General features: G+C 44.4%; 1 protein-coding gene across 1 annotated transcript in view; it reads right to left on the reverse strand.

The window, feature by feature from the left end:
* Positions 1-4,898: 4,898 nt before the first annotated feature.
* The window catches only part of LOC118369538 (TATA-binding protein-associated factor 172-like), a 67,344-nt gene continuing 53,897 nt past the window's right edge, over positions 4,899-18,345 (reverse strand). The window contains exons 28-39 of the mRNA XM_035753990.2: positions 14,651-14,772; positions 10,029-10,196; positions 9,814-9,891; positions 9,600-9,729; positions 8,841-8,982; positions 8,485-8,615; positions 8,159-8,281; positions 7,390-7,542; positions 6,928-7,136; positions 6,431-6,590; positions 6,006-6,176; positions 4,899-5,838 (exon numbers count right to left, since the gene is read on the reverse strand). Coding sequence (XP_035609883.1) covers positions 5,695-5,838; positions 6,006-6,176; positions 6,431-6,590; positions 6,928-7,136; positions 7,390-7,542; positions 8,159-8,281; positions 8,485-8,615; positions 8,841-8,982; positions 9,600-9,729; positions 9,814-9,891; positions 10,029-10,196; positions 14,651-14,772 — 1,731 coding nt within the window. The 3' untranslated portion in view covers positions 4,899-5,694. The remainder of the gene's footprint in view (positions 5,839-6,005; positions 6,177-6,430; positions 6,591-6,927; positions 7,137-7,389; positions 7,543-8,158; positions 8,282-8,484; positions 8,616-8,840; positions 8,983-9,599; positions 9,730-9,813; positions 9,892-10,028; positions 10,197-14,650; positions 14,773-18,345) is intronic.

Consider the following 18,345-nt stretch of genomic DNA (forward strand, 5'->3'; position numbering starts at 1 on the left):
GACATTTGTTATGCACTACTCTTTCTATGTGGACAGTTTTCAAGAGTCAGCTATTTTTTTTGGTTGAGAGAAAAACAAAAGCGTGCTTTCTGAATGACACGATCTTTTTGCAATACCTCAATTTTGAAATATATTAGGAGAGAAATTGATATTTTCTAAGTTTATTCAAATAAAAACAAGTAAATACATTTATTCGAGAGATGATTTAAGTGGTTGATTTGATTTTTTTTTTTCATTATTTTGCTTCATTTTGGATGGTGTTTTTTTTTAAAACAACTGAAGGAGCTAGAGCATTCTAACTTTGATATAATGATGTTGTTAGACGAAGTGAGGAGTCTACCTTGTTACAGAGGCGGTTGGAGTGAGTTTCCCGCTGGTCTGATACCCGTGAAAGTGCAGAGTCACTAAGACAAACATATGAGTGGTAGTCTTCCAAGGACAACCATTAGTCCACAAAAACAATTCTACGGGATAAGTCTATTTGGTGCTTAGAAAGATAACTGAAAATGCTTCCCTTTTTTGTATATTTATAATCAATAATTTACTATGCTGACCAGAATTGTGAAAGATCTTCTGTTCATGTTATTTTTTAAGAAAACTTTTTTTACGTTTCCTAAAAGTATGTGCTCCCTTTGTTTTGTAAAAGCAACATACCTTGATTTGTTAGCCTGACATTGTTTGAAAAGAGACTGAGCAGATGGAGGTGGAAAGAAAAACGTCTTCTTTTTTTTTTTACAATTAAGAGATTCAAGTGTAACTTGATTTCAACTGTAACTTGATCGAAAGTCCCCAAGGTGCATCAATTGAGTGGTGGCCTTCTATTCACGCAAGACTTGAATTAGTCAAAAAATGAAGGCTAAAAACCTGTTGTTTGTTGTAATGTGCAATACTGTTTGTACTGTTTGTAAAAAAGAAAAGTGGGGAAAAAAAGGAGGCATAAATCTTTATTTTCATTGTGATTCACTAAAATCATTTTCTACTGTTTATTTACTTACTCTACATGCTAGTACCTTCCAGTAGTAATGTAGCCTTTGTACTGAGAACATTTTCATTTTTGCTAAAAAAGAAAAGACTTTAAACATATTGAAATATTTTCATTTTTTTATTTGTTTTCTTTACATATTTCTCAACCATTAAGTTATTTCTGGGGGAGACTTTCATATCTGGTCAATGTCATTCATATTATTTAGCATTTTTACATGAAATAAATTAATCTTATGATGCTAATTCTTTAAAAATATATATATTTTTGTTTTCTTTGACTATTTTATTTTTGGAAGTTGAAAAAACCTTTGTAATATTGTTTTTTAAGTGTCTAGATTTTGGACATGCAAAGCCCATGTTAACTCACTGATGTTGCTTACATTAGTGTGACGATAATAGAAGAATAAAATACGAAAAAAATAACACAGTGACGGTTGACATTACGTGATTGGTAATGTGAAACAAACTGATAGGCAATACAATAAAAAAGGCAGAATGGAGCAGAATGTTCTGATATTGTGGAAGCTGGACAATGATATACTTACCTCCTACTGCTTCTGCTGCTACCACTATAACCCCACCTTGTATCGTCAATGATGCTACTTCCAATGATGTTGTATGGCCACGTCGCACCACTTCCACTGATGTGAGACATCACATTAACTCCTTTTAAAACGCAAGTCATGTCACATGAGCCCCCCTTTAGTTTCAGATGGTGGGTTATCCCCTGTCGGAGCCTGAGAACTGGCTATGTGGACTATTGAGATTTTGTATTTAAGTATGAATGTAAATGTGAAGTGGAGGGTGTGACTTGTTGGAAACTATTCATCTTAATGAGAGGAGTCATACATTTAAATCTTTGGCATGTTTTCTTTCTCTCCCCAAACCAGCTAGATTGCTGAAGTGGATGAACTGACCTTAGATTTGAAATACATTTGACCCAAGAAACCCTATAACATCCTCTGATATTATGCGGTGTGTTCTTCAGGAGATGACAGTGACTTGATTTTTGCCTTCATTTACGTAGACTAGTAGTCCATATGAAGTGTTGTGACAACACTTCCTGTACTACAGTATGGTCATCAATAAGTTTTAAAAAAACGCAAATGCTGGTTCAAGAATGTTACTTCTAGCTTGCCTTTTCTACCAGTTTGTACAGGTGTTCTACTGATATCCTTCATCTCTTTTACGAAACCCAATGGTTGCTTTCTCTCAAGGGTCAATATTACACTCATTCCACCAAGAATTTGTCTAGTATTTATCCCTTTTCATACCCTGACAATAATAAGCAATTGTATGTGCAACTGAAAGGCTAAGACTTGGTAGGAAGGAAATCATGTGTTTTGGTGGAGGCATTTGTTATATAATCCTCTTTAATTATACCTATATATTTCATGTAACACTAGATTTGGACAGTATGTACTTTCTCTCTGGGTCGTCATTAGGCCTCTTCATTATGTTGTGATCTCAAAAAAAGAAAATGATTCAAAACCTGCTCAATAGTTGTTGTTTTTCTCAGACAAAATCACCCTTTGTTTATTTTTCGAAGTTATACTTTGTATTTGTGGTTTGATTACGGGTTCCATCTTGACGAGGCTTTGAGATTGTTGACTTGGATATATATATATATATATACACACGAGCATAACTGGTTTAAAAACATGGGAGCTCTATGCTGCTAATGCTTACTACTACTGCTTCAAGTGTGTACTTCCCACCTTACTTTTCCCTTTTCTGTACTAATAACTAAATCTTATTAAACATAGTTGTATGATGCTGTGAAACATTGTCGTCTTTTGCATGGCCTCCTTTTCCACCTTTCTCTCATCCTTTGCATTTGTGCTTGACTGTGTGTGACTGGAATGGAACGATGTGAAGTGAGAAAAGCAACGTATCAAGAGAACTATACTGAACAAAAATAAATGCAACTTGCAACAATTTTTAAGCTTTTGAGTTACAGTTCATATAAGAATCTGTCAACTTAAATAAATGCATTAGGCCCTAATCTATGGGTTTCACATGACTGGGCAGGGGTGCAGCCTTGGGTGGGCATAGGCCCAGCCAATCAGAATGAGTTTTCCCCCACAAAAGGGCTTTATTACAGCCAAATAATCCTTAAGTTTCATCAGCTGTCTGGGTGACTTGTCTCATATGACTCCAGATGAAGAAGCCGGATGTGGAGGTCCTGGGCTGGCATGGTTACACGTGGTCTGCACTTGTGAGGCTGGTTGGCTTATGGTAGAGAAATTAACATTACATTCTCAGGCAACAGCTCTGGTGGACGTTCCTGCAATCATAATGCATGTTGCCTCAACTTGAGACATCTGTGGCATTGTGTTGTCTGACAAAACTGCACATTTTAGTGGCCTTTTGTCCCCAGTGCCTGTGTAATGATCAAGGAGAGGGATTACATTTAGGTCATTAGGGGTTTAGCAGCGTTTCGAATGTGTATGCAAGTTATACCGTAGTTGTGCTTTTGCCACAAGCACCTACTAAATCTGACATGTTAAATCACAAGTCTTCAAAAGGGTTGACCAACTTGCACCATTGTTCTTGACAACTCTTCCAAGCACTCCCTTTTCCATACTGTTTGTGCATGTTCAGTGATCCATAATCTAGAACTGTCCCTCCGTGCAGCAGAAACCATCATATTACATGTAGTAGGTGTCTGAGGAACGGTACCACACCCAACCTGCTTCAACAGATAAAATAATTGAGAAATCCAGCCTTATTCCCTTACTGGCTGATGCAGCAACAGATTATACCTGGTGACATGCGTCCTGTGCCCACATTCTTTTTCTACAGGTATGGAGACAAAATACATTGTGATCTGATCTTCCTGACCACCTCTGGAGGTAGTTGGGGATGCATTGTCTGGATATCGTACGAGTGTAGATGGATCGGTGACCGTTGATAACTGCAGAACGTCTTTGCAATTGTTAAAGGACGCAGATGCTTGAAACGAAAACCGACTGCATTAACGAGTACACAACATAGGCCTATACATTTCAATTGAGTTCTAATTTGCTAATTGTCAGCTGTCAAAATGTATTTGTAAATACATTTCACTGAGTAAGTGCCAAAAGGTGATAATAGATTTCTCTAGGAGCTGATCCGTCAACAGTATTGGCAGTTAATTGTAAAGTAAAAAGGTACGATTTGAATGAGGAAAGCTGATCCGAGAGCAGCGATGCCTCTCGATCCTACCGGTAAACACATGCTCCGACGCACTTGCGACTGTTCTCTCTTGCGTAGTGTTTTGGGCAACGCCTGTTGCAACTTCTGCCGTTGTAGGAACGATCCATCGCTATCGGATCATTGACAGATGACGTCAATGTAAATAAATAAAGGGGATTTTTGAACGAAAGTCAAATAATTGACATACAGGGAGGGGACCAGGAAATCTGGGAACAATGCACACGTGACATTTTAATACAATGTGAACAATATCGGGACAAAAGACACGAGCACCATGTATAAGCGGAGCTTCAGATGCCTCGCACATTATGTCATCCGTCAGACACTGATCGTTACAGCCTCTAGTAAGGTTATGATGCAGATTATGACCTATGGTGCCTTTTTAAGAGTAAATGGAATCTGGATTCACAAAGTACCAGATGTGCGGCAGCAATCTGTCTGAAAAGTTTGGTAGTCAGAAGTTCATGTAAGCAATAACACGAGTTTGCCCATCACCTCCGACTAAAGCTCCAGTATCACTGACATGGTATAGTCATCTTTACTTTCTCTTGCTTTTCAACCTCATGCCGCGCCTCAAATGGTCCCGATCCACTTTCCACTCAGAGCTAATGTCAGTGCCATCATTCCTAAATGCAAGGACACCCTCTACTGGCCGTGTTCAACATAGGAATGCAGTCTATGGGGACAGTACTGGATGCACAAAACAGGACGCCCGCTGAAAGCTCTAGAATTTATTATAACTATCAGTTTCAACAAGGAGCAACAATTACAGAAATATTTACAGGTCTGCATTTTCTTAAAACCCGTCCCCTTGTTTCAGGTTGGTCCCCGCGGTGTAAGTCCCTGTGAGGCTGCTTCAGCGCAGCTCCATTTAGAGTGACATTTCACAAGGTTGGGGACGAGCAGCGCCCGGCCACGGCTTTTCCAATCCTGTGCCAGGCCAGCCAACTGATCCATACAGAGTTCTATGTGGGCGAGAAAGGTCAAGTGAATGTGCTTACACAGGACATGTGTGGGGAGACTAGCGCCACCTGGGGGTGGTATAAAACACCCCTTCTAGCCAGTAGTCACAGTGCAATCCAGTTACCAGCTATAAAGAGCCAGCACTCTGGTGTGTGCGCACGTGTTCCTATAAGACGGCTCCCCCTCTCCTTTCCTCCAGTCAAACATCTTGTTTTTGCCTATACAGTCACTAGAACACTGGTAGTCCTCTAAAAGTGGGTGTGGGAGTGCAATAAGACTTGAGTTTAGAAGGCGGACCGCCACAGGGCTGGAGTGGTCTCTGGGGCAGTCCCATCTTGCTGCTTCACTGTACAGGCAGCCTCAAGGAGAGACTAGATGACCCTGCTCCTCTGTTCCCCCGGAACAGGAGGGCACACAGGACTAAAGGTGGGAAGGCTGTCTAGTTAAGTGGGCTTTGGGGTGGGAGAATACTGGGGAAGCCATGGGGATTACCAGAATTAGACTGGTAGATAGCACTGAGCCCTGGATGGTTTGGCTGGGTAAGTGAGGCTAGTGGAGCGAGTGCATGAAGCTGTCCAGGTTGTATTCGGTTTCGTACTGCTGCTGGTCCCACAGGTCCCCCAGGCCGTCCAGCACGTTCTTAATGGAGGCTTTCCCTCCAGAGGACGACTCGCCCTTATCATCCTTCCCTTCCTAGACGGAGAGATACAGGTTAGAGAGATCGAAACATACACACACACACACTGGACAGGCGATACTGGTTAAATAGATGTGTGTGAAAGAGTAGAATGACTAACACAGAGAAGAGGGGGGGTGCACACGTGTATAAGTGTGTGTGTACCCAAGCGAGCGCTACTGACCTTGTCCAAGGTGAAGAGGTTGAGGAGCTGGTCGGTGCCCATACTCTGCAGACTGGCGTTCTCCTGGCTGATGACAGTGTTGGCGATGCTCATCTTGAACTTCTGCAGGCCCATGATCTTCTCCTCCAGGGTGCCACGCGTGATCAGACGATACACGTTCACCACGCGTTTCTGCAAGAGGAGACACACCGTTACAGAAATGTGGCACTACGTCGGGACTGCCAACCGGACAAGCCTGTGCGCATGTCTGAGACGAACTACATTGCAGTTGGGACTGCACAGAATCAAGACGAGTGATTCAGAAGCCTCGGCTTACTCAAAATTGATCCACCCAAACATGCTTTTTGCCTGATTCACGCCGTAAGGCCGAACCAAACCACACTCTGCTGGCCTGGATATTTTACATGCAGAGACAGTAAGTTTACCTGTCCTATCCTGTGTGCGCGGTCCATGGCCTGTAGGTCTCTCATAGGGTTCCAGTCGTGCTCCACAAACACCACCGTGTCAGCGCCGGTCAGGTTCAGACCCAGACCGCCCACGTGGGTGGTGAGCAGCAGCACGTCTATGGAGGGGTCGTTGTTGAACCTGAGAGCGAGCGTGACAGAGCACCGTAGAGAGAGACAGCGAGAGAAGGACAGTGCCACTCAATTCAGATGAGGTTTGTGAGTGACATGTCAGCAAAGGCGGCAGGACTGTGCCTTAGTCTGGTGTAGCAGTCTAAAAGCTCCTGACTACACATAACCCCCCCGGCGACGTAGGTTCCAGCCTCGGCTGAGCCCAATAGCGGTCCCTCAAACTACTTCTAAGGGGTCCCGTCCTAAAAACAAATAACACTACTGATGATAGTTTGACCCCAATGCCATATGCATTGTATTGTCACACACAGGACCCAAAGACACCCTCCATGCTCCTCCCTTCTCACCTGGAGACGATGGAGTGGCGCAGGCCAGTCGGGACGCTGCCGTCCAGTCGCAGGTAGGTGACGGCGGGCAGCTGGGGCTTGAGCAGGTCGTGCTCCACGATGTCCAGCATGCTCTTCAGCTGACAGAAGATCAGCACTCTGTGCGGGGCCACCACCGCCTCTGTGCCCTCCCCTGAGCCGCTGCTGCCCAGACCACAGTCTAACAACAACTGGAATAGGGGGAGGGGGCTCAGTATAACAACTTACTCACAGGGGTGTTTTTATCTGTAGGGGTTGAGTAGTATGGAGTAGGAGGTATCTGCACCTCACTCCACTACGATCCCAATAACTGCCACTTCTGGAGCAGGGAAGATTTGGGGGACAGGAATAGGAAGGCAGAGAGGGGAATAGGGGTGGTGCGTGGCTGAGATTGGGGTCAGGAAAGGGGAATGAGTGGCACCTGGAGGTAGGGTATAGGGGTACCTGTTTGAGAGCTGAGAGTTTGGGCGAGTGCTGGATGTCTCGGAGGCTGGAGTGTTGTGCTGCCAGCTGGTCTGTGATGCGCTTGTACTCTGGGTGCTGTGGCAGCAGTACCAGGCCTGGGTGGTTACACAGCTTCCGCAAGTACTGCAGAGCCTGGAGAGGGAAGAGGATGTAAATAACAAATACCAAGTACGGTGAATACGCACAAATTTAAAAGATATAATAACAATTTGGTGGGTGATTCTATTTTGTCCTATTTTACGCATGTGTGAAATGTGTGCTGCGTGGCGCTGCAGTCTAAGGCAGCGTTTCCCAAACTCGGTCCTGGGGCCACCCCCGAGTGCACGTTTTGATTTTTGCCCAAGCACTACACAGCTAATTCCAGTAAACCAACTCATCATCAAGCTTTAATTATTTGAATCAGCTGTGTAGTGCTAGAGACACCCTCGGAGAGTGGGGGTCACGGCCGGAGTCTGCCATTATCAACGGCGGCCCTGAAGAAATGGCGGTTAAGTTCCTTGCTCAAGTGCACAGACAGATTTTTCACCTTGTCGGGTCTGGAATTTGAACTAGCAACTGACCCAAAACAATGCTTAAGCTACCTGACATCTTCTACCATTTTCGATGCAGGCCAAAAAGCCCAGGCACAATCCACAAACTAAAAAGAAAGCAGTCACATACATTGACCTGTGTGTGTGTGTGTGTGTGTGTGTGTGTGTGTGTGTGTGTGTGTGTGTGTGTGTGTGTGTGTGTGTGTGTGTGTGTTTACCTGGAACACGTGGCCCGTGGCCTTCAGCTTGGGCTTCTCCTCTTCGTGGATGGAGGCTGTAGAGATGGTGTCCTCCACACTGACCTTGGCCCGGGACTTGGCAAAGTCCTCATACAGCTGAACCTGCAGACAGAGAGCGAGACGACGTGTTTGAGGGGATCAGTTTGAGCAAGGTGAGGCGCAGAATTGCTCACCTTAAATCATATAATGAGTAGTTATTTGGGATTTTAGGCCATCACAACAGAGGTAAGCTACTGCTGTTCTCTTCATATGAAGAGACCGTCTATATGACGTTATAACAGCGGTTCAGAGGTTTCCTAGTGTACCTGTAGAGGGCTGAGGTTGCAGTAGTAGTCCTGGATGATCTTGGGGGGCAGGTCCTGCAGCACGTCCTTCTTCATTCTCCTCAAGAGGAAGGGCAGCACCTGGCGATGCAGCGCCTCCATGGCCAGCACCCCTAGAGAGGAGGAGCGGAACAGTGACCACAAGAAACAAAAACACACCACCGTCAGTGTCAGATTTGTTGGGATTGTTTTTGTTCTGCCATGGGAAAATCAAGTGTCGCAATGTCGTCACAACCACAGTGCCAAATGAACAAGACCCAGCTTCCGTGCACTCATCGTTAGGCATTCACAACTGGTGATTACACCAACATCAGAACAGAGACAAATCGGATCTTTACCGGCCTCTTGCTCGCGCGACGAGCTCTTGGCGTCACGGCTGGCCAGGATGGGCTTGCCGTAGCGGGCAGCAAACTGGCGCTCTGTGCCCAGGAAGCCGGGCATGAGGAAGTCAAAGAGCGACCACAGCTCCAGAACATTATTCTGAGGAGAGGCGGCAGAGGGAGAGAAAGTGGGAGAGTTGTAATTACACTGAAATAAACGCTGAGACTTGGAAGTAGTCCGACTGCTTGGACTGAACTCCTCTATGAAGGCTACAGCGGCAGACTGCACAATAGGCATTCACAGAGTCTAACGTACGTCACCATTAGTGTCACACAAGCTTGGCATAGTGTCCTCATTTCATCCACTAATACAACACCCGTCAATGTAAAGACAATACGGCCAACCGCCCCACAGAGTGGAGGAAGGAATCATTAGGCCAGTATAGAGAAATGATTTGGTAAAGAAAAGAAAACAAACACACTGCAACAGATTCATTCCCACTGCAGACACCTTTGCTCGTTTACTGACTTTAAAAAAAAAGATTGAGTGGCGCAGCGGTCTAAGGCACTGCATCTCAGTGCAAGAGGCGTCACTACAGACCCTGGTTCGAATCCAGGCTGTATCACATCCAGCCGTGATTGGGAGTCCCGTAGGGTGGAGCACAATTGGCCCAGCGTCATTGTAATTAAGAATTTGTTCTTAACTGACTTTCCTACTTAAATAAAGGTTAAATTAAAAAATATATTAAATAATCGGCTGAAGAAAATGCCCCCCACCTGGATGGGTGTTCCTGATAGGATGACTCGGAAGTTGGCCGCCAACTGCTTAATGGCCTTAGAGAGCTTGGTCTTCCCGTTCTTGATCACATGGCCCTCGTCGAGGATACAGTAATTGAATTTTATATTCCTGAAAATTAAAAATTGTATATATTATTTATAAAAATGACATCCACCATCCTAAAGATATATATTTTTAATTTCAATAAATCACCTAAAAAAGTCTATGTCGTTTCGTACAACATCGTAAGAGGCTACTACTAGGTTGTGCTTTTTCACTTGATGCTGTAACCTGCAAAAGAAAAAACAATTAATTATTTTAACCTCGTAATAATTTAAACAAATGATGATGCCGTGTTCTCCTATGCAATCTCTGTGGTGGAATCGTGTGTATGTTTGGGTGGGTGAGGGTCGGTCTAGGGGTCTCACCGTGCTCGCTCCGTGGGGGGTCCTGTGTAGTGCAGGGGGTTCAGGTACTCGTCGGTGCAGAACTTGCCCACCTCGTCCACCCAGTGACCCGTCAGGGTGGGGGGGCACACCACCAGAGAGGGCAGGGGGGTGCAGTCTGCTGCCTTGGTCTTGGCATACTCCTGTGCCCTGCACACAATTAATAGAACTCTTAACAACAGAGGAGCCTCCAATGTGCTGACGGTGTTTAAAGTCAAACCGTGGACACGTTCCAGGACGACTACATTGCAGTTGCCAGATTTCACAACGCCTGGATAGGCATTTAATCCAATCAAGCTTTATTTATATAGCACATTTCGGGCATGGATGAAACGATGTGTTTCACAGAAAAACAATTAAGAAAAACAACTATTTACTACACCAAAAAAAACAGATAGAAGAATCTTAATTTGTTCTCAATCTCAAGGGCAGCCAGTACCCGTGCTGCAGAATTCTGTATGTTTTGCTCTTGACCAATGTCTTTCTTAGGCTGACCAGACAGGAGAGTATTACAGTAGTCAAGCATGGACGAGTCTCTATCAGCCAAAGAGAGAAACAACTGCCCCGTGGCAATGTTCTGCAGGTGGTAAATACATTTTGCACACACACACACGCACACACACACGCACACACACACACACACACACACGTGTGATTGGAGTTCAAAATCTAAAATTACACCTAGGTTTTTACCTTCACTGCCCGTGAATTAAAATATGCAGCCAGATTCTCTCTCTATGCTTTGGCTCCAACAATAAGTGCCTCGGTCTTGTCCGGATTTAGCTGGAAGAAGTTGTGAGTCATCCAAGTATTTCAAATCACCAATAGTCTCGTTTCTGTGGAGCTAAAATCCCCTGGTGACACAGAAATGTAAAGTTGTGTATCGTCTGAGTAGCAGTGGAAATCAATGCTGTGCTTGCCAAGGGGTAACATACAGTGGATTTGGAAAGTTTTCAGACCCCTTGACTTTCACATTTTGTTACATTAGTCTTATTCTAAAAAATAACTGGTTTAGAAATGTTTGCACGTGTATAAAACAAATACCTTATTCACATAAGTATTCAGACCTTTTGCTATGAGACTTGAAATTGAGCTGTGCATCCTGTTTCTATTGATCATCCTTGAGATGTTTCTACAACTTGGAGTCCAAGTTGTAGACTAGTCAGGATCGAGGGAAAGATGAACGGAGCAAAGTACAGAGAAATCCTTGATGAAAACCTGCTCCCGAGCACTCAGACTTGTTCACCTTCCAACAAGACAACAACCCTACTAAGACAATGCAGGTGTAGTTCGGGACAAGTCTCGGAATGTCCTTGAGTGGCCCAGCCAGAGCCCGATCGAACATCTCTGGAGAGACTTGAAAATAGCAGTGCAACAATGCTCCCCATCCAACCTGACAGAGCTTGAGAGGATCTGCAGAGAAGAATGGGAGAAACTCCCCAAATACAGGTGGCAAGCCTGTAGAGCCATAACCAAAGACTCAAGGTGGTCATCGCTGCCAAAGGTGCTTCAACAAAGTACTGAGTGAAGGGTCTGAATACTTACGTAAATGTGATATTTCAGTTCATTTTTCATAAATTTGCAAAAATGTATAAAAAAATGTTTTTTTGCTTTGTCATTATGGGGTATTGTGTGTAGATTGAGACACAAAAAAAACGTATCCATTTTAGAACAAGGCTGTAAGCTAACAAAATGTAAAAGAGGTCTTGCTTGACTGACACCCAGCCTAATGATTGGGATCTGATCTCTGAAACGCATCACATTTAATATGTGGAGGAAAGTTCAGACTTGCGGAGGTAGGATTTATCTGGACCCTCAATGGCAGAGAAGAGCACTCGAATGATTCCGATTATTAGAGATCAATGTCCGAAAAATTAACCCGTCTTTGCATTTCTAATCGCCTTGTCATATATGCCAAGATGCGCTCTCAGAATATCATAATTGACCAGCAACTGACTTTCCCCACTTCCCCTCTGCAATTTTCTTATCAATTGATTTGTTTCCTGACTCATCCAATTGCCTCTGTTTGGATGTGGCCTCCTTTCAACCTTACAGGAGCTACGGCGTCAATGGTTGCCCTTAGTTTGCTATTAAAGTGAACTAAATCATCACAAGAGGAAGGCAGAATAGATGATGGTGTGTTGTTCATACACTCAAAAACCTGTAGCAACTTCAGAGGTGAGATCGTGTTTCTTAATAAGGTGTTCAGTATTACCCTGTGCAATGGGGAACAAGGTAGTAGTACAAATACAGTGGAGATCAGATAAGACAACATCAACAAGAGGATGTGTCAATAGAAAGCCCCTTGGTGATAACCAGGTTCAGAGCATGGCTGCAGCTATGGGTGGGTCCAGTGGCATGTTGGATGAAGTCCATAGAGCTCAAAAGAGTCCAAAATTCAATTGCCTTGGGAGTCCATCTCTGTCAACATGAATATAAAAATAAAAATAAATAAAAACCGCATAACAATGATTTTTATCATAGTTGAAGGACAATAGAAATCAGGAAATGAAATGGGTCAGTGCTTTTGATGGCCAATGCAGGGTTATAGTCAGCACTGGTGGCTGACATTTAAACAGTATAGCATGATGCTGAGAATACTTACAAAAGTCACCAAACTAAATGTCCTTACAGCTGAGAGTATTATACATTTTTAAAAAAAGAGGCTGTCACCCCACCCTTTTCTGAGAGTATAAAAAGCTGTAGTCTTGGGGGGGTGGGCTTCAATAAGAGTAGAACTACAATCTGAAGACGGCCATGTTTCAATGAGAAACATGCAACCAATTTTGCGCTCCGCAATGAGGTCATTCACAAGAAAGGTTTTAACTAGTGATTGCTAGTTTAAAACATTTCAAAGCTCCATATCCAATGAGTGTGGGCCACTCGAGGTAACCAATGGAAAAACGACCAAATGACTAACGTTTACAACCAGGTTTTCTGAAAGTCTCCAATGTATCAGAATGGTAGAAGATAAGTTTGTATAAACTCACTAGAAGGCAGAGTTAGAGGAACATAAATTAGGTTGCAATAACCATAGTGCCATTTCCACAGGAGTTGACATGGTTTCCAAGTCCTCCGTTGCTTATTCTGACAGGGAGCACTGGAGCACTACCAGACCCTGTCCGTCTCTAAAACGGTTTGCCATGTTGCAGGAAATATTTCTAGAAACCCTGTAGTTAGGGTGAAATCCAGTCTCTTAAAAAGTGCCGGTAGCTCCCACAGCAAATCAAAGTTGTCACAAAAGGAGACGTTCCTGTTCTCGCAAGGTTCCTTCGGGTACTCGTTTAGGGCAACGAGTCGGCTGAAACGTTCCGAACCCCTTTGATAGCACGGGAGGGGGCCAGAGAGCATTATTCTCTTCCCTGTGCTAGCGAGGGTGCTACAATTTTTTGTGTAGTACTCCCTCAGATCACCTAAAGCGAAGGTCGTTAAAACCTGTGTCAATAATGAAGTAGTTGGCCAGAATTGTTTGGCAGGAGGGAGTTGATGTCATGGAAACAGGCTCCTGTGTGACAGTGGTCTTTGAGTCGGTCCAAAGACAGTAGGCAAGCCAACATCTCTCACCATCGAGCTGCCCACAATGATGGTGGTTGTAATGGAATCTGATGGTTAATTAAGGATGAGGGAGAGCAGGATGGGACTGCCTCAGGCAGGGGGGATGGAGGCTTCGAGGGAGGCTAGCCTCAACAGTGGATGGCGTCGGAAAACCCCAGGAAGGTGGCGGCTGGCCCGAGACCCTTCTGTCTTGAGTCAGCGATCTGTTGAACTGGGGTGGCCATGTGGGAGGATGCCACTGGCTGTTGGTATATTCCCAGGATCCGTGTTGACTCCCGGGCTGGTAGGTCTGTATCAAGCAGGGTAAAGCTGTTTGATAGCTGAATCGGATCTTCTCGGATATATGAAGTGGGGCCAGACTGCCTCCCTGATCTTCTACGGCTTGCGAGAGTTGAGCTTAATATCTAGCCGTTGGATTGGGACAGATCAACGCCGCCCGACTCAGACAGCTTTGCTATAGGAGGCATTTAAAAACAGATTCGGTTTACCTGGGCTACACTAAGAAAATAGGTCATCCGTTTCTCATAGCCGAAGGATCTCTTCCCTTATTAAGCTGCTTGGTGGTGGTGCATATAGGGCAGGCCAATCCCTGTCCATTTGACAGTTCCACAATCTTGTGATTGTGTGGAAATCAAAACACCTAAAGCATTTGTGCCCAGCCGTAGGGGGAAAAAAACATTGGTGGGCTTGCACTGCTAGCGTTAGCCTACTCTGTTTTCATGACGGCTAGCAGCTAACTGCTACTTAAGAGGATTCCGGGACCCAAACCTGCAGTCCCAGCCGTAAAGGCTAACCGCGTCACGGAATTCAATAAAACTTGAAAAAATATTTGATGTAAACTATTTCATAAAAAATCAACCAAGTGTAGAACAGTACACTGTTCTGTTGCGTGGTCTGATGACGTCTGGTAACCACATATGATATAGCAATCTGATGCCCGACTGCACAATCGACGACATGGCATGCAACCATTGGTTGATGCATGCAGTGCAACTGCAATATAGTCGGCCTGGAACACGACCTGTTTGTGTGTTCATGCAGTTAAGTACCTGAGGTAGTGGTCCCCAGCCAGGATGCAGATGGACTGCAGGGTCTTGCCCAGGCCCATGTCGTCACACAGGATACCATGCAGCTTGTACTTATTCAGGAAGGACAGCCAGTTCACTCCATCCTGGAAAGATCAGAAGTTATTGAAACGGTCCATCAAATTAGTCATTTTAATAACCTTATCAATCACATTCTGCATACTAGCTATGGCAGGGAGGGGCAATGACGTGGCGCAATGAGCTGTTGCACTGCATTTTATGCCACACCTTGTGAAGTGAGGAGTGAAAGAATTCATACAAACATTGTCACTGTGCTGATATTTTGTGTATGACTACATCACAGGCAGAATCACTAATCTACAAATCACTTTCCCATTAGAGAGATGGATGTTGGGCACAAAGCCCAACCCATTCCACCACTTTAAAATGTGTGTTCTGTCCAAAAGTCATTTGTCAGGAGCAGCTGCCCTCCCTGCTACATTTAAAACAAACCCTATTTGTAGAGGCTGGCAGAAAATAACGAGACGGAAGATAAAGTGGAAAGTGCTGAATTGCTTGTAGTTATTTAACTAGTTAGAGACAAGGCCATCACTCATCTTTTAGTCCTGGAGCATATCTGAGAAGTAGCGGATCTCTCTCTCTCTCTCTCTCACTCTCACACACACAAACACTTTCCAACCCTGTTCCTTGAGAGCTACCGTCCTGTAGATTTTCACTCCAACCCTAATCTACAGCAGCTGAATGCTTCTTGATTAGAGTTTAATCAAGATATTCAGCCATGGCATTGTAAACATTCTTGTTTGATGAGCTAGCTGCTAGTTGACGTTAGCATAACAAGCTAGCTACTTCTGTGCAAATTACGATTTTGGGCTGTTATCTAAAGAAATGCCCTTGGAATGCGTTTATGGTTGAACTTTCTGTACATTTTCATTCGAAACTACAAGCATAATGGATGTTTGAGCACCACAAGAAACAAGAGAAGTCTGAGACCGATGCATCTGCATATTTCCGTTAGGGAACACCTCCCGAAGTGCGCAATAATGCAATTCGCCTTTGCACTTCTAAACAACGTGATTTTTTTGAAAGGGAAGAGTCGACAAACAAAATCTACAAAAATAAATATCAAAAAACAGTCCATTCCATTCATAAACAGATTCTAGTTTTGGGAACAGAAAACTATTGAAATCAAAATGTTTCATTGATGAGAAAATGTGCTGAACTTCGGCCAAAATCTCCTCTAACTGCCGGCCAGTGGTACCATAGGTTTGGTAGTGAGAGGAAACGCCAAGCGGATGCTTCACATTTATACATCTGGTGAACTATTTGTCTCATTGTTCCATCTGTGGATTAGCCATAATTAGTACTTTGTGCTTGTGGTAACTACTGACAACCGCACAGCACAGCGCATTGTGCTTAAAATGTCAAAGGTTAACTGTGATTAACGTGTTAACGTTGACAGCCCTTACAATAATAATCCATTTGACTTTGTTGTATGATAAATCTATTGATAAACTGGGTAAATCAAAAGGGAAAGCATATTCAATGAATGCATGCATTGAGTTTACTGAGCTTGTTTTGGCAAATGTCAGTAGAGTGTTTGTCATCTGTAACACATGGAATTGCTTTAAGATGTTCATACCATGGATCATCCAGCTATTGATTTTGAATTTTAGGACCCCTTTCAGGTATAAAAAAATGGTGATAAAATATTGAATTTGGCCTACAACTACAGCCCATAGAAACCACATGGAATAACACATTCCTAAAACGGCAAAGACAGTAAAGAGAATTACACATAAGGAATACGATTTAAGTGTCTGTCCTATACCTAGGAGATGTAAGAAAGCTCAGGAAATGTGTGTTTTTTGGACATATTTAACCCCCTATTTTTGTTGGCTCAAAACGACCTTCATTTGTTTGTATGGGTTACCTTCAGACGAGTCCTGTGAAACCTGTGGGGGTCATAGAGCAAAACAGAGGACGCTACAGACGTTTGTGAGAATACCGATTTTCAGGATGTCTGACAAACACCGCTGTAGCTCTGCCACCTTCCCCCGCAGATGCTGAAGGCCAACATCCCCAGCTCAAATATACATCTAGCTTAAAATTGATGAATTTTGATTGGGATTTTGATAATAATGTTACTTAGATTGACGCACAGCTGCGTCAATAGACTCAAGGATATGTATATATATATATATATATATATATATATATATATATATATTTTTTTTTTTTTTTTTTTTTTTAAATCGGCCTATAGATTAATTTGCATAATTTAATGTAATTGAATTGGAGTCAGAATATAACAAATCCAGTCAGTCAAATACGAACAGTGTTGGATCCGACCGGAATTATTATTTTGATGAAAATAGTAAAGTGCAGTTAGTTTAGAGTTAGAAAGTAGCTTGAGTAACGTCAACTAATAGCTTAGTCTAGTCAGAGCTAGCTGTGAGCAAGCCAGAGCGGAGACTTGCTCCTAGACAACAAGCCAGAGCGGAGACTTGCTCCTAGACAACAAGCCAGAGCGGAGACTTGCTCCTAGACAACAAGCCAGAGCGGAGACTTGCTCCTAGACAACAAGCCAGAGCGGAGACTTGCTCCTAGACAACAAGCCAGAGCGGAGACTTGCTCCTAGACAACAAGCCAGAGCGGAGACTTGCTCCTAGACAACAAGCCAGAGCGGAGACTTGCTCCTAGGCAACAAGCCAGAGCGGAGACTTGCTCCTAGACAACAAGCCAGAGCGGAGACTTGCTCCTAGACAACAAGCCAGAGCGGAGACTTGCTCCTAGACAACAAGCCAGAGCGGAGACTTGCTCCTAGACAACAAGCCAGAGCGGAGACTTGGACAACAAGCCAGAGCGGAGACTTGCTCTAGAAAACTCAGAGCGGAGACTTGGCAACAAGCCAGAGCGGAGACTTGCTCCTAGACAACAAGCCAGAGCGGAGACTTGCTCCTAGGCAACAAGCCAGAGCGGAGACTTGCTCCTAGACAACAAGCCAGAGCGGAGACTTGCTCCTAGACAGCGGAGACAAGCCAGAGCGGAGACTTGCTCCTAGACAACAAGCCAGAGCGGAGACTTGCTCCTAGACAACAAGCCAGAGCGGAGACTTGCTCCTAGACAACAAGCCAGAGCGGAGACTTGCTCCTAGACAACAAGCCAGAGCGGAGACTTGCTGATAGGTAACAAGCCAAGAGCGGAGACTTGCTCCTAGAAAACAAGCCAGAGCGGAGACTTGCTGCTAGGCAACAAGCCAGAGCGGAGACTTGCTCCTAGACAACAAGCCAGAGCGGAGACTTGCTCCTAGGCAACAAGCCAGAGCGGAGACTTGCTGCTAGGCAACAAGCCAGAGCGGAGACTTGCTCCTAGGCAACAACTTGCCAGAGCCAGCGGAGACTTGCTCCTAGGCAACAAGCCAGAGCGGAGACTTGCTGCCAGGCAACAAGCCAGAGCGGAGACTTGCTGCTCCTAGGCAACAAGCCAGAGCGGAGACTTGCTGCTAGGCAACAAGCCAGAGCGGAGACTTGCTGCTAGGCAACAAGCCAGAGCGGAGACTTGCTACTAGGCAACAAGCCAGAGCGGAGACTTGCTCCTAGACAACAAGCCAGAGCGGAGACTTGCTCCTAGACAACAAGCCAGAGCGGAGACTTGCTGCTAGGCAACAAGCCAGAGCGGAGACTTGCTGCTAGGCAACA

The sequence above is a fragment of the Oncorhynchus keta genome, chromosome 36, assembly GCF_023373465.1.
Source record: "Oncorhynchus keta strain PuntledgeMale-10-30-2019 chromosome 36, Oket_V2, whole genome shotgun sequence".
NCBI lineage: Eukaryota > Metazoa > Chordata > Actinopteri > Salmoniformes > Salmonidae > Oncorhynchus > Oncorhynchus keta.